Consider the following 16,372-nt stretch of genomic DNA (forward strand, 5'->3'; position numbering starts at 1 on the left):
TGCCCATGACCTGATGCCATGAGACTTCATGGGGTCCAGTGTTGATGCTGAAGATTCCCAGGTAACTCCCTCGTGATTGTAAACCACTGTGCCGCCACCCCAGGGATGGTGAGAGTGGAGTCTGGGACATTATCTGTAAGGCATGATTCTGTGAGGATGACTATGTCAGGCTGTTGCTTGACTAGTCTGTGAGACAGCTCTCCCAATTTTGGCACTAGCCCCCAGATGTTAGTAAGGAGGACTTTGCAGGGTCGACAGGGCTGAGTTTGCCGATTCCAGTGCCTCCGTTAACGCCAGGTAGCCCAGCCAGGTTTCATTCCTAATAGATTTTGTAGTGATTTGATACAGCTGAGTGGCTTGCTAGACCTCTCCAGAGGGCATTTAAGAGTCAACCACATTGCTGTGGGTCTGGAGTCACATGTAGGCTAGACCAGGTAAGGATGACAGATTTCCTTCCCTAAAGGGCATTAATGAACCAGATGGGTTTTACGACAATCATTTCTTGGTCATCATTAGACTTTTAATTGCAGATTTATTAATTGAATTTAAATTCCACCATCTGCCATGGTGGGATTTGAACCCAGGTCCCCAGCGCATTACCCCGGGGCTCTGGAGTACAAGCCCAGTGACAATATCATTATGCCACCCGCCTCCCCCGCCAATCTTGCCAAATGTAATGACATTTATGACATGTGTCTTTTTTCCTTGAGTTGGATCGCTCATATACTTTTAACCATTTTGACACTATTGCATACACCAACTAGATTTTGCTTGGTTTGAGAAACAGCATTTCCAATTTGCTATGTTCCAGCTGTATTTCACCCCCAAGGCACCTCATTAAACCACTGGATATAAATTTCAAGAACGGATCAAACTTCTTACGAAACCTAGAATGACGGGAGGCTCTAGTTCAGCAATCTGGGATTCACTTACCCTAACTAGGAATGGCCCCATTATCTGAGAATCTTATCAATCTAATCCACATTCACTTGCCCCAGTTGAGAAATACTGAGAAGGAGTGACAAGGAGCTCAGGAACTCGAATCCAAAACATTTTGATGGACAGTCAAATTTCACACTGCATCAACTGTTGAGCTGGCCTATATTTACTTGTCATACTTCTTTGTTTTTCAAACACAAACACTAATAAATCAAAAAGTTCAATGGAAGCATATCATTCAGTCTTGTAGTTATACTTACTCCCCTCGCCAGGACAACTGTTGTGCTTGTGACCTTTGCCTCGAGGCGAGGAGCATGATGGAGTTGTGAAGATCACAGCCTCTGCTTTTCCATGACCCTTGGCCATTATTGCTTGGACTGTAACTTTATATTTGCAAGAGAATAATAGTCCTGGGAGAATTATGTAATTTTCCTGTGCAGAAGATAAAATAATATTCTACTTACTGGGTTGCTCTTGGAGTTACTGCTCTGGGATGGATGGTAATTAAATCATGAAGCATATGAATATTTTAATGACTTTTTCAAATGATTAGATACATCAGTAAAGAAATAGAAATCTGGTTTCATTCTTTTATGTTTATAACTGCAAACAAATATCACATTGCATTAGGTGACCCATTTAATATGTTCCATTTGTGTTTATTTTCATCAGGAATTCTTTGACTCAAATGTTCCCTATTTTTTTGTTTGCACGTCACTTATGCACCTGTACAGTGCTACTTGAGGTAAAAGAAGTCCGCTTCTAAGGAACTGTCATACTTCTGCTGTTGTGCTCTATTACCAAGCTTAAAATGATTCAGAATAACAAAGTTAGGCCCCCTTCCTCCACCGCCCCTTTACCTTTACACCATGAATGGCCAACAAAACATCACAATTGAAGCCAATCAGTGCCAGGCAGACTGGGACCTATAACAACTTAAATGGGAAAGCAGCACCGCTGGGCTGCTGCAGTATAATTAAAATGTCAAAATAATAAATGCTCTAAAGGCAACAGGATATATTCAGCAAACACAGCAGTCTCAGGATCCCTTGGTCGCTTAGTGATGACCTGATGGGGGGGGCTCAGCAATACATACCAAGCACAGATTTCAGTTGAAGTGCCAGTACAGGCAACACAATCAATCTGTGCCTCAGGCTGGGCTGGGTAAGAAAATCCACTATGACTCCCATTCCTGATTACTGTCCAATGATTCCTGCTGGAATACATTTGTGTTGGTGTTGGATGACAACAGAATTGGGCTCAGCTGTGGTGCCTTCCGAATTCAAATTTGATGTTTTCTGTCTAACTTCACATATAACAAATGACCTCATGGAAGAGCTTTCCTGAGGACTATAGGTGCCTGTTGAGCCATACAACAACAAGAGTCAATGCTTTTAGGAGTGAAAGAGGGAAAATTGAGGGAAGGGAGGACAAATAAAAAAAGTCCAACTTTTGTGATTGAAGTTAATGCCACAGAAGTTCAATTAACATAAGGAAGAAAGCTAATGTGTTGGAACTTACATGGGAGATGGCTTTTCTAGAAATCTTGGTCTCATTGTGTGTGCAGGACTCCGGCATCCACTGGACAAGGTATCGCTCCGCAATGTCACCTGGATCTAGGAACAATGCAACTTGCATGTTATCATCCAGCAGGTGCTCTTAACTGAATTCACGTGCAAATTAGAAGCTGTTGCCAGCCATATGTTAATCAGATATGACAGAAAATTTCAATGAAATATTTGGCCTGAAGAAAGACGATGCCAAATATTCTTATCCTTTTTTTGAATGTGGGAACGTTGACAATAATTGTAAACAGATCTATTATTCTCCTTCAAGATGGATTTCTATTAAATCTTTTATGGGAGTCAATGTTATCCTTGAGGTCTCTATAGGAAATATAACTTCTAAACTTCATGTTTTGCATTATTCAATAAGAATTCTCGACAGATTTAAACCAATGGAAATGAGCAATTAAGGTTAGCAATTAATATTTAGGCTGCTACTCCAGGGTTTGATGAATTCAAGACGAACGTTTCCACTGCTTTCCTCTGACCATTCTGAACTGCATTAAAGTCACAGATGGCTTATGATGCAACCCCACATTAGCCAAAGTAATAAATTTCCAGGGAAATGTCTTGTTATTAGCTCAACAAGACCTGATGGGCTTGTAGAGTTACATTTCAGAAAATACAATGAAAATGAAGCATACAATGGGCCAACTGTTTCCCGGCTGTACATTTGGCTATCCTACAAAAAATGCTGGCAGTGGTTGTTTAAAACTGGAACTTCAAGTAAAATGCTATGAGCACAAAGTGCAGCTAAAGCCAATACACCCACCCAAAAACATTATATAAACATTTTTCAGTTAGGATTTCCTATTTCCCTGTCCCAACTGACTGGGTAGATATGTCGTGCAGTAGTCACGGATTTTGAAAGCTTCTGAATGAATCTGTGGTCTAGCAGTCAAGTTGTGTGTACACATGGCTTTAAGTCTCTCTGGGGTAGAGTTCTTACTGGTGATTTTCATCCAGAGTGGAAATTTGAGTGTAGAGGAGAACAGATTCCTCAGTTAAGACAGCCTCAAGCTGAAGAACATCAAGATCCCTCAAGCATTATAAATAAATCATCTCTACCTGATTTCACAAATCACTGACCTCATTTTTAATGCTAATCCTATCGACAGTAATTAGAAAACGCTAACTTGCATGAATCAATTTTTCAGCATTTGATTGCACATCAAAAGCTCGTTTGTAGTTTTAGGATCAAAGCAATTCTTTGGTAAGAGCAGGTCCCTGTTGGCAGCGGTCGTTGTGTGCAACCTGGAAGCTTCACGAAATAAAAGAGGGCTGACAAATAAATAGAAGGTAATGTTGATCAGACACCACTGCAAATGGGGCTTACTGAGAAGTCAAGCGTGACTGACAGCTTGCTTCAATTGCACAAATGGTCAACATGAGACTTCTGGGTATTACAGGAGCAGGCACCTGGGAGATTTCCAGATCATGGGCACCGTTCTACTGGCAAGGACAAAAGGTCCTAACTCTGCCAGTCATGAAATTGGACACAGACAATGAGTTATGAAAGCTATTGTGATAAATTTTACAAATTAGCACTCCCAGCGCAGACCTGTGCACAACTGAAGTGCCCTTTGGAAACTTAGGCGCAGAGATCAGATTCTTCATCAGTTCAAGTTAATGAGAGATAAATAAAACATCATTTTAATGGATAAAAATGTATGGGGTGCAATCTATTCCGTATCCCAATTACCATTATGGTCTCCTGTCGAACAAAGTTCAAAGACAGAGCATGAATCTGTAAAATCTACCCTGTTGCATTGACTAAACATCAAATCCTTTGGTACTGTACTCAGAATGCATCAGATCTAGACCTTTTAAACATGAGTTAAACATCACAAATCTCAGCACTGTATTATATATCTTCTGGAAGGCTCTAAACCATCAATTCATTCAACTGTCACTAACATGAGAAATGTCTCTAAATAATGGATGAATACTGCAAACTGTTCACAGAATCCTGTTGACAAACTAACAGGCATTTATTGTTGTTTTATGAGCGCCAAAAAGTCTTTCAGAACAGATTCAAAATCCTACGAAGGTAAAATCCTGCCCTTAGTGTAACAAAACTGTGTGTGTTGACCACTATAATTGTGGGGAAGATTGAACACTCTTCTTGTACAAGCTGCCCAGTTACTGCAGAGGCAGGATGTCTGGATAATTACATACCTGACTTCTGTTATGACAGGTGGCCAATTATGTGACCTATGTGAATATAACTGTTTATTGCATACATGTGACACTCGTGATTGTAATTTTCCAGTGTTCAGTCACAATTACAATAGGCAACTGTCACACTAGGTGATCAGTAATATAGCTAAGTACGAGACTGACAAGTGTATATAATCAGATATGGGGTGTATTTAAATGGGTCAGTCTAGCAGAATGGTAAGAAACTCACAGATGGTATTGTTTAAAGTCCTTCAACCTAGGTTTCGCTTATCCTTCAAGACCAACATCAAATCCAAAACATTAGCATTTCATGTGAGTCTTTGAAATTTTCCGTTTTAAGCCTTCTAATGCAAGTGCAATAAAGGGCAGTATTTTGGAGGCTGATGGGGGTAGGAACTGAGGTGGGCAGGCACATTTGCCAGCACCATTCTGTCCCTGGGCCATTTTTGGGATGGCCAGGTCAGAGGATGGAACATCTACCTGCCCTCACCCAGATGGGTAGCCAATCGAGCCAAATAAGGGGCACATTAAGACCTTTCTCCCACACCAAATAGAATTTTCCAGTCATTAGGTGGGTTTCATACAGCAAATGGAACATGGCCAGCTCAACAAGACAATCACCTAATAAGGGGAGGGTTGCGCTTTGTTTCATCCTGCTAGGAACCCCACCTGCCACGACCAGCATGGCTGCCAGACCACAGCTGCGGCTGCTGGTCGTCCAGTGGAGAAGCTGTGGCCTTTCATAAGTTAAATTCTTTTACGTGGTCTTCAGAAGGCACCTCCATTGTGGAGGTGTGGAAGGTGGAGCTGCCGATGTGTCATCGCTGAAGGTCCTTCTTTAAGTGTCTAATCTCAAGAATCTACTCTCAAAAGAGCCATCTCTCCATTTCCTCCAATGAGTGATATTGTTCCCTGAGTTTATTGTCAGTAACAGTATAGCTATGTGGCTGATTGAGAGGCTAGGCTAGCAGGGCTAGCAAAGAGTTGATAATGCCTTCTTGGATGCAAAGAGGACAATCTTGATTAGTTGGAAATTTGTGAAAAATATAGACAAAGGGTATTATTCTCTGCATCTGTAAACCTGCAGTAATATTCTTCTAACATCATGCTGCTCTGCTCTCAAAAATCAGCAATCCATGAAGTTTACAAGAGACTGATAAATGCCACAATGACTGTTAATAAATACATGCACACACCTGCTTATTTGAAGGAAAAGGTGAATGTATTCTTTGACATGAGAATCAAAGCATTATAAGAAAAAGTCTTGAAAGCTGTCTGCATTTTTCAGATCCAGACAAAATGGTAAGATGAATACAAAGTGCTGACCATTTGAAAACATAGTTGCGGGGACAGAAAAAGATGATTTATTTTTAGCCTCTAACCATACCTTGCTGTTCAGATTATGGCTAAAGAATCCCTTTGTGGGTTTTAAGGTCATTTGAGCTCTTTATAGCCTTTCCACTATCCATTAATCTCGATAGAGGTGGACAAGGGGATACTATAACTTTTACTAATAGACATGTTGATGAAGTAATAGCAGCTGTTAAGGTATGTAGCATACCGAACTCACAATACAGTAAGTACAGGGACAATTCTGACTTATGCTTCCAATTGGGAAGGTAAAGTGCAAATTTCATTCTTTCCTCCAGCAATTCTTCACTACCTGTGACTAAACATCTCAACTAAGACATAACTGAGCAACCAAGAAGATACTGTCTTTCCAGGATTCAATGAGAGCTTAACATATATGCCAAGCTATTCACAACCACTTGTTCATGTGCACTGCCCCTCTGAAAACCATGCCAATACTACATAATTTAACTTGCGGATCTATGCAGCCAGGATTTTCATCCAAACAGCTCCCAGTTCACCACTGTCACTGGAAAATTGATCACAAGAATATAGGGAGGTTTCCTGCGTCTTAAAATACTCTATGATCTCAATGAAGCCAAAACCTGACCTATACAGTTACCATGAGAAAGTGTACAACAACCTGATTATTCCACAGATCTTCAGGTGAACAACACAAAAAACCTCCTAAACAGTTCTAGTTCCTTGGTGGTATTCAGGTTTACTAGAATCCCTGTTCTATGTTTATTCCAAAGATGAGATAGAGCGATTGCCCTTGACATAAAAGCAACATTTAATCAAGTGGTTCTCAAAGAGCCCTTACAAAATTGAAGTCAATGGGAATCAGGGGAAAACTCTCCACTGGTTGGGGTCATACCCAGCACAAAGGAAGATTGTTGGAACCAAACATCTCAGCCTCAGGACATCACTGCAGGAGTTCCTCCAGGCAATGTTCAGCTGTTTTATCAATCGCCTTCCCTCCATCATAAGATCTGAAGTAGAGTTTTTAGCTGATGTTTGCAATCTCTTTAGTAACTTGTCAATAATGGAGCAGTCCAGGCCCACTTGCAGCAGGTCCTGAACAACATTCAGGCTTGGGATGATAATTGGCAAGTAACATTTGCACCACGCAAGTGCCAGGCAATGATCATCTCCAACAAGAGAGAAACTAGTCATCTTCCCTTGACATTCAACAGCATTACCATTGTGGAATTCCACCACCATCTACATCCTGACCAGCAACTTAACTGGGCTAGCCACAAAACTACTGTGATCATAAAAACAGGTTAGAGGCAGGGAACTAAATGGAGAGTGACAGCTCTTGACTCCACAAAGCCACTATCAACAAGACACAAATCAGGAGCATGTTGGAATACTGCCCACTTGTCTGAATGAGTGGAACTCCAACATCATGCAAGTAGCTCGACACCATCCAGGACAAAGCAGCCCGTTTTTTTGGCATCTCATCCGCCATCTTAAACATTTATTCACTCCACCAATGACGCACAGTGGCAGAAGTGGGTGCCATCTACAAGATGCGCAGCATCGACTTGCCAAGGCTCCATCAACAGCACCTTCCAAACCCGCAACCTCTGCCTCCTAGAAGAACAAGGGCAGCAGACGCATAGAAACACCACCACCTGCAAGTTCCCTTCCAAGCCACACACCATCCTTCCTTCACTGTCACTGGGTCAAAATCCTGGGGCTACATTTCTAAAAGCACTGGACTGCAGCAGCTCAAGAAGGCTGCTCACCGCAAGCTTTTCAAGGGCAATTAGGGCTGGACAAAAAACACTGACCTTACCAGCGATGCCCACAACCTATGAATTAATTTTTAAGAAAGCATGACCAATGCCATTCTTCCAAAACTCCTGCCTGGAGCAGCTTTTAGAAACTGAATTTGAGTACTGTTTGTGCCTGCTGTCTGCTAAACTATACGATGTCCAACCCACTTCCTGACATTAAACTGGCTCATTAAGGCCTAACATCTGCGTGGGACACTCCACTAGTTTTTTTGGAGCTCAATCCGCATAGGTTTTTCCTCCAGTATGTTGGAGTGGAAGCCTGTGAAGAACAGTGCTCCTTCCAGACCATAGGGATGCCCTCCTGCTTTGTCGGGGAGCATCAGACTTTTCTGTCATTATCACTAGTCCAGGGGAACCATTTTATTCGTGTTTAGCAATAGACAGGTCAGTAGCAAGGTCATTTTGGATTAGTTGGTACTGATCTATTTTTAATGTGACAGTGTAAGGACTGTGCAATCTCCTTCAATGGAATCTTGGAACTGCATTCCCAATATCCCTGTGCATTGTTGATGATTCAGAGGAAATTGAAGCATCCGGGATATATGGGCAATATTAACAGGTAACACAAGTCATACCAGTTTCTTAAAAAGCACAAAGAAATCACTGAATAGTAAATGAAGGAGCCATTATGCCTCTGGCAGCTCCTTGGTAGAGCAATCCAAAATTAATCACACTGCCCTGCTCTTTCTCCCCATTATCTTCTATTTCAAATATTTATCCATTTTTCATTAAAACATTCAAGGGTCTTTGCCTCAGGAGCAGAATGGCCTTTAGTGACTGTCACTCAGATTCTGCAATGTTCCAACAATGCCTAGGGATCCCTAAAACATTTTACTAAGTCACTAACAAAACATACATTTATTTCTGTACAGTGGATATTACTTAGATACAAAGGAACAAATTAAAAGTTGCAATCTAGTCCTGGGAGTTCAAATGATGTTTATGAATGACTTCAGCATCAGTCTTGGTTATGATATTACAATAATGCTAATAATATTTATTCCTCCTAGATAAACCATTTTTATTTTGAACAACTGCTCTTTAAACACACACATCAACACCGTCAGCTTAGAAAGGCATTATCCCAGCCAAGTGTTCAAATAGGTATTTTAGCTTCCTTTCTTAATTATTGCTTGACTTCTAGTAAGTTACTGCCACACCTATGATTTCAGAATTAGCAGACAAGAGAAAATAATACTCAGGCATTACAACAATTAGGGTATTGAGTAAGCGTTTTTTTTTACAATTCATGAAACACTTCCAATGATAGCATCAAATGTTCTCTGGGAAGGGATTTCATGGGCTAGGCATCAAATGAAGCTCCTTCTAATCAGTTGAAAAACACACTAGCTTCAAAACAACACGACTTACTAAACCAGTCCTACTCACCTTTTCCCAAGGTAGCCATCATTAGGCCATCACCAAGTGATGCTCTACATAGGCAATTGACCTAAACCACTTTGTCTCTCCACCTCTCTGTTTTTAAGATGCTCCTTGAAGCCTTCTTCCTTAACCATGTTTGAATCATCCGCTCTAATATCTCTTTAGGGGGCTCAATGTCAAATTTTGTTTACAATGCTCCTGTGAAGCAACTTGGGACATTTAACCATGTTACCTTGTTGTCATTTTGGTGCTAAGCCCTGGAAAGAGGTTATGTAAACTCATCTCATGCAAGACCTTTATATGTAGGAGAAAAGGAAAGACGTTTTCATCCTATCGTTCTGATTGGATTCAAACCCAGCTCTTAGAGGTGAAGATGTGCTGACCCAGTGTGCCAACCAAATGGGCCAAATAAACAGTACGACTGCAATTCAAAAAAGGGTAAGTACAAAAAAAGGAGTAAAAGACAAGAAGCCAAGGTTTTATGGAAAATAAATTACCAACATAAGAGGATCCACCTTTACCTATCACAAATTTTACTGCCAGATACCCAAAATTAATATCCAAGTTCCATCACTACTTTTAATTGCTTTCTTAATATTTCTCCCCTATGAATGATAAATCTTACAGTTTCATTCTGACACTGAGCAAAAGGTGAGATTGAACACTTAGAGTTACTTAAGGTATGAAGATATGGATCTTTTAGTAATACATACCTTCCATTTTCTTCCAGTAAACTTTAACCTGAAGCTGATTGTCCTGATAGAAAGGGGCCCTGACATCAATGAGACGCATTGTTCTTTTCCCATGAGCTGATGGGAGGGTATTGACAACACCATGTCTGGATTTTGTTGCTGAAGATGATCCTTTGAAGAAATAATGCCAGTGTTAAACCAACTGTTGCAAAATAACACATCACATCTGGAGCAGCTGATGGATTACACCATCCAAATGCAAGCTCTGTTCATTATTTTAGACAAGTTAAGATGTTCCTAAATCCGCTGCAGAAGGGGATTTCTGAAAAATGGCACCCTGGTTCCTACTCATTGTTGCTAGTAATAAATCATTTGCATTACAACATTTTTGCCAACAGGTTAAACTCTGGCAGCAGCAGATTAAAGCAAACAAAACCATGTCTCCGAAGCACCAACAACCACCTCAAATGTTTTTTGTTTCTTTCAGCACCTCCTGAGGCAGCACAATTTATTTGTCACACAGGCAGAACGTTCAGTCCTCCTGCACAGCTTCAACTTGAAGTAAAGGCATGCGGTGAAGCACGGTGAGGTGTGGAGATTTGATATGTAGGCAACAGCCACGGTCCGCACAGCAAGATGCCACAAGCAACAATGAGATGAATGATCAGTTTTTAATGGCGATTGCTTGAGGGAGGAATGTAGCCCATGATAGTGGGAGACTTCACTTCTCTTCCCTGTGCAGTGCCATATGGAAAATTTAAGTGCACCCGAACCAATGGAACAGCTAAACAGGGTTTCATTTAACATCTCATCCAAGGAAGACACTTCAGGAGAAGCAGCGCTCCTTCAGTACCATAAGATAAAAGCAAAATACTGTGGATGCTGGAAATCTGAAACAAAAACAGAAAATGCTGGAAAAACTCAGCAGGCCTAGCAGCATCTGTGGAGAGAGAAACAGCATTAACGTTTCGAGTCCGTATGACCCTTCGTCAGAGCTCTGTTTCTCTCTCCACAGACGCTGCTAGACCTGCTGAGTTTTTCCAGCATTTTCTGTTTTTGCTCCTTCAGTACCGTATCAGAGCGTCAGCCTAAGTTGTATGCTCCAGCCTGTGGTGAGGTTTGAACACTATCTTTTGATTCAATGGCATTGGTTGAGGTGAGGCACCAATGTACTAGTCACTACAGAGACAACATTAAATAATTGCATTTCGGTATCATTATGTGTCATTAAGATAGATCCATTAGCAAGTTGCCGATGGTGCAATCGTCAATTAGGTGTGTGCAAATTATGCCCCACGTTTCTTCAATCCAGCCACCACTTTAAATCATTTGGTTTCGATTCACTGATATCCATACAGTAGAGACAGTGACTTGAATTTTCATCTCGCGGCGGGTGTGCAGAGAATTCACGGCTCCGCAAACCCAGCTTCTGTAAAAGTGTCCCGGAACTTCTGATTTTCGGGCACAGGGTGTAAAGGGAGTCGTGGTGAGAAACCTGGAAGTAGTGTGGAGGCAGAGACAGGCCCAGTGTGGGTTGGGCGACTCGGTTGGGTATAAAAAGTGGGCCGTTAGGAAGGCCATCTTGTGAGCAAGGAAGTCAATGATTCAGTATCTGTGTGCACAGAAAAAAAAGTCACTGTTGCTGCCTATTCACATCATACTGAAGGAGCACAATGAGCCACTTAAAACATCGAGTGGCTTCACGTGACACAGCCATGGAGATGGCAGCATCTTGGCACCATGACCTCCTCAAGATATTCTGCAGTAATGTAGTTAAATATTATGGGCAGGTTTTTCCGGTCGGTGAGCGGGGGGGTGGGGCCCGCTCACCGACGCATCAAGTGACGCGGGGATACATCGGGCGTGCGTGCCGACGTCACCCCACCTCATTTAGACTTTCAGTTCAGCAATCGGCTGCGCGCCCACTGAACTGTCAACAGCCTATTAAGGCCATTAAAAATCTAATTAACTTGGCTGATGGACCTGCCCAACCTTAGGGTTGGCGGGCAGGCCAAGAGCCCAGGCGGGCTTCAGAAAAAGCATGAAACCTCATTCACAAGCGGGATGAGGTTTCATGGGGGCTTTTAAATGGTTATCAAATGTTTAAATAAAAGTTAAGGATATGTCCCAGCTCATGTGACAGTGTCACATGAGGGCATATGTCAGGGAAATATTTTATTACCTTTCTGTTAACTTTTGAATCGGAGCCGATCTCCCTGAGGCAGCACTTTGCCTCGGGGAGATCTGTGCGCTCTTCCGCGTGCATATGCTAAAGAGCGCACTCCCGGCTCAGGGAATCCCCCTCGCTCGCTCAGGGAGTGCATAGTGCTTCCTGGCGGACATCACGCTGGGCAGGCCTTAATTGGCCTGCCCATGTAAAATGGCAGCGCCCCCCCCCCAACCGGGGGCGCCGACTGCAAGGCCGGCCACCAACGCCTGTTCCCGCACTTCCCCTGCGACCGGGGGGAAATGTTCCTCTATGTCTCAGTGGATACATAATATACAGTGCCACAGTCCTTAGCCCATCCATCTGCCCTCTTGCCACTCGTCTATCAGGAAACACCCACACAGTTGACCCTTCACCAGGTCCCTCACAGCTGCACACTGGCATGGCACAACAGTGTGACGAAGAGGGAGTGCGCCAGTAGGGTAGTTAGTGATCGGGAGCACAGCATGCTATCTGGGAGTGACAGCAGCAACATCCATGGCACCATGCGTTTGTGGGGAGCCATTTCCACCCCTCAATGCAGGTAAGCAAACAAATGTGATTGAGTGCATTGTAAGGTGCATGGCTCACAACCTTTCTCCTCTAACATCTGCATTGCCGGATTGTCACACAGAGGTGATGGTGAAGGAGTGGGTGGTGCTGCAGCATAAAGGTCAGTGACCAGGACTTGCAGATGTTAGTGCAGGAGGTACAGAAGAGAAGACAAATTCATGACCCTGCTGGCCGCTGCAACCTTCCTGCCACCACGAAAAAGGCATGGGTGGAAATACCTGCCTCGGGTGAACACAGACGATCCCAGGTTCAGTGCCGGAATAGGCACCACGGCCTGCTGAGTTTTCTGGCACGTCCACACAGTGAAGGGTCATGTCTGCACGCTGCAGCTACGGTGCAAGAGCTGCCACATATCTCTGCTATCGCACGGAGGCTCTATGTCCAAGCTGCTCATGTAGCTGTGCACAGTACAGAGGTGAACGACCCCTGTGATGTACAGACACATTAAAGAGAATTCTCCCTGCATCCCTCACGAATGTCCTTTAGGGGAAGGAAATCTGCCGTCCTTACCTGGCCTGGCCTATATGTGACTCCAGACCCACAGAAATGTGGTTGACTCTTAAATGCCCCCTGAACAGGGCAATTAGGGATGGGCAATAAATGCTGGCCTGGCCAGTGACGCCTACAACCCATGAACGAAGTTTTAAAAATGCACTATATATCAGGCTAACATAAAATCAGATCTTTGCCGCCTAAGAGGGTCCAAAACGCCAAGGAGATGGCCCGGACTGGAGGTGGCTCAGTGAAGCTGCAGAAAATCTGTTCCGTCGAGCAGACAGCCATGGAAGTCGCCAGGGTACCTGTCCAGTTCGCTGTCGGTGATGGCAAATCACCCACAGTAGGTGATAAAGGCAGCGGTGAACACACTTTGGAACATGGTGGTTATGGTGAAGGTCGTTCCGTCAGTTCACAGAGCACAAGGGGACATTGCCATGAGAGGGAGTGTAAGGGTGGGTTTGCATCATAAGGGCAGCGCAAGCATGGTTAAAGGCAATGACATGGATCAGGGCGTGCTTTCACAATGTGAAGGGCTATACCTACACAAGTCCTTTTGTATCTCACACAGGTTCCAGCTCTGCTCTCTCACCCAACCCCGGGCCAGATCATCCCTCAGGCATCAAGAGGAGGAACAGATATCCAAGGAGGCAGCATCACATGTGGACTAGCCCACACTCCGCCAACTCAGATACCAACACTTCGGAGGTATGTAGCATGCATGTAGAGTAAGTGGCACAGGGTGAAAGTCACTGCACCGGAGCGCAGGGGGAGGTGACAGAGCCAGGGACATTGGTGTAATCTCCCCCTCGGAGCAGGACGGTTAGTCACGATGATGGTCCAGTGGAGCCTTGACAGTCACCTTTAGGGGCGCAGTTTTTTGGCCATTCAGATGCAAACGTGTGGACATCTGGCGGAGTTCCCTGAGGCAATGGGAGCTCTAAGACTCTGAATGGAGGAGTCCATCACTGTGATGAGCTCCACATTGTCCCAGGGGCTCAACAGCATAAGCTCCAAATGCGGGCGATTGGCTAATCTTGTGGAGCGACACATGCAACAACAGGCGGATTGGATGCAAGAACAGTGTCTTGGCCAGGAAAGGGTGCAAGCCTCCTCAGTAGCCTACATCAGTCTGCTCAGGGCATGAACACTGACATCCATGGAATACACGAGGAGCTATGTACTCTTAACAGGATGGAAGCACTGTTGGCACAGCAGTTGCTGGAATGGACAACTGCTGCACACTGGCAACCAGCCCATCAATCCCACTTGAAGACCAACCCTAGGACAGCAGAGGTAACTGAGGAAGGTGAAGGTACCGAGAGATCCTTGGCATCTTCATCTTCTTCCACCTCCCCAGCCCGCCCGCCAGAGCCCTCGTCAGCTCACCAGGTGCCCACGTCTGCCCATGCAGAGATGCAAGAGCCACAGTCCGAAGGAGGTCCCCAATAGGTGTCTGCATGACGAAACTGTCCACCATGCTCCTCATTGCTGTATAAGCTGAGAAGTGAGCAGCCCTGCTTCAACCTCCTCTGAGACAACACAGCGGGCACGGTAGGAGTGTGTGTGAGCGCAGGGCGCCGCCTCATCTAAGGCACTAATAAGTTCACCATGTTTACACTTTTCACATTGGACATATCACAATTAAGCACTTTTTGAATACGTGTGCATAAACTCTTTGGGCAGGATTTTCCCCTTGTTGGGCGGGCGCCTATTAACGGCCAGCCAGCATGAAACGCGTGCTGCAGCGTTCAGTGCTGCCGGGCTGGGGGTGGGAGGAGGGCGAGTACGGACATTCGTACATCCATGCGAGTGCGCGCAATGAAAGCTCCCTGAGGCACAGAGCTGCCTCAGAGAGTTGGACATTTAAAAAATCAGAAATAAAAAACTTAGCAATGTTTAAAACATGACCCCTCATGTGACTCTGTCACATGAGCAGGGACATGTTATAAATGAAATTTAAACACTTGTATTTAATGTTTAATTGTTGTTGGAAACCTCATCCCACCCACGGATGAGGTTTCCTAAAAAAACCCAAGGCTGCTTGGCCTTTTTGCCTGCCAAGCAACCGTAAGGTTGGACGGGCAATGAAACATTTCATTCAATAATAACTTTAATGGCCTTAGTCAGCCTGTTAACTGTCGGCGGGCGTGCTGCCGACTCCCATGTGTGCCCGCCGGCCGAAATATCGCGCAAGTGCACATCGACGTCGAGACGCTTGCCCAACGTCATCATGTGTCATCTTACGCTCGAGTAGGTCGGGCACGTGCCTGCCCGCTCAGCGCAAATTTCTGCCCTAGGATGTCTTGGTGTGTGTCCCCAGTGAGAATGCTAATATTATGAAGGATGTTCTTACCAGTGACACTGAAGGCAGCATGCTGTGCTCCATCTCACATTGACCTTATCAGGACCAAGGATGTGACCAGATTTGAGAGGCAGTGGAAGATTTCTTCCTTCTCTGGTCTTTCCCATAAGGCAGTGGTGAACAAAGGTTTGAGGACTGAGATGCTTCATGCATCATTCATTGTCCATTCCATGCTTGAATTCAAGGGAGGCATAATCATCAGACTCAATGATCAGATGGAGTTGATCAGGTGCATTTCAAGCATGAGTGCTGGGTGCAAGGCAGTCATCACCCGCCAGTGTTACACAGGCAATGCAAGTCGAGATGCCATGTATGCTGCAAGGAAAAATGCTTGTCCGCTGTCCCCACTGCTTTGGATGCCTTTGCATTCCAGATGGCAGAGGCTGTGGTCGGAAAGGGAGCCAAGATTTGTGGGAGCAATGCATGTTGCATATGTTGCCCACTCCTGAGGTTGGACCATGGGGGTGACTGGTTGATGTGCAAGGTCATTCATTCAAAGAGCTGATCTTGCACAGTTGCGGCCTCACCCTGCAAAATTTGCATTATCTGTATGTATGTTGGCAAATACAGCTCTAGAAAGATTCTGATGCATAAAAACTTAGAACCACAGTAACCTTTACAGCCACTGGCAGTGCATGAGGATCTACAAACTGTGGTTCGAGATGTTGTTGCATCATGCCACACGTCGGTGACCACTTCTCGGCTTAACCTCATTTGGCATTAGTTCTCAGTCGAAAGGGCAAAATCTGGTTGTCATCCATTTCCTTCTCCTCGCTGCCTCTAACTTGTGTCCTGGTGCCTTCCCTCTAGCCTCAGGT

At 44.3% G+C, this 16,372-nt stretch overlaps 1 protein-coding gene across 1 annotated transcript in view; it reads right to left on the reverse strand.

The window, feature by feature from the left end:
• anos1 (anosmin 1) overlaps positions 1-16,372 on the reverse strand; it is a 193,040-nt gene that overhangs the window by 24,700 nt on the left and 151,968 nt on the right. Inside the window, exons 9-11 of the mRNA XM_078545237.1 lie at positions 9,937-10,086; positions 2,461-2,555; positions 1,200-1,371 (exon numbers count right to left, since the gene is read on the reverse strand). Of these exons, the coding sequence (XP_078401363.1) occupies positions 1,200-1,371; positions 2,461-2,555; positions 9,937-10,086 (417 nt within the window). The remainder of the gene's footprint in view (positions 1-1,199; positions 1,372-2,460; positions 2,556-9,936; positions 10,087-16,372) is intronic.

The sequence above is a fragment of the Cetorhinus maximus genome, chromosome 7 (genome assembly GCF_964194155.1).
Source record: "Cetorhinus maximus chromosome 7, sCetMax3.hap1.1, whole genome shotgun sequence".
In the NCBI taxonomy this organism is placed as follows: Eukaryota; Metazoa; Chordata; class Chondrichthyes; order Lamniformes; family Cetorhinidae; genus Cetorhinus; species Cetorhinus maximus.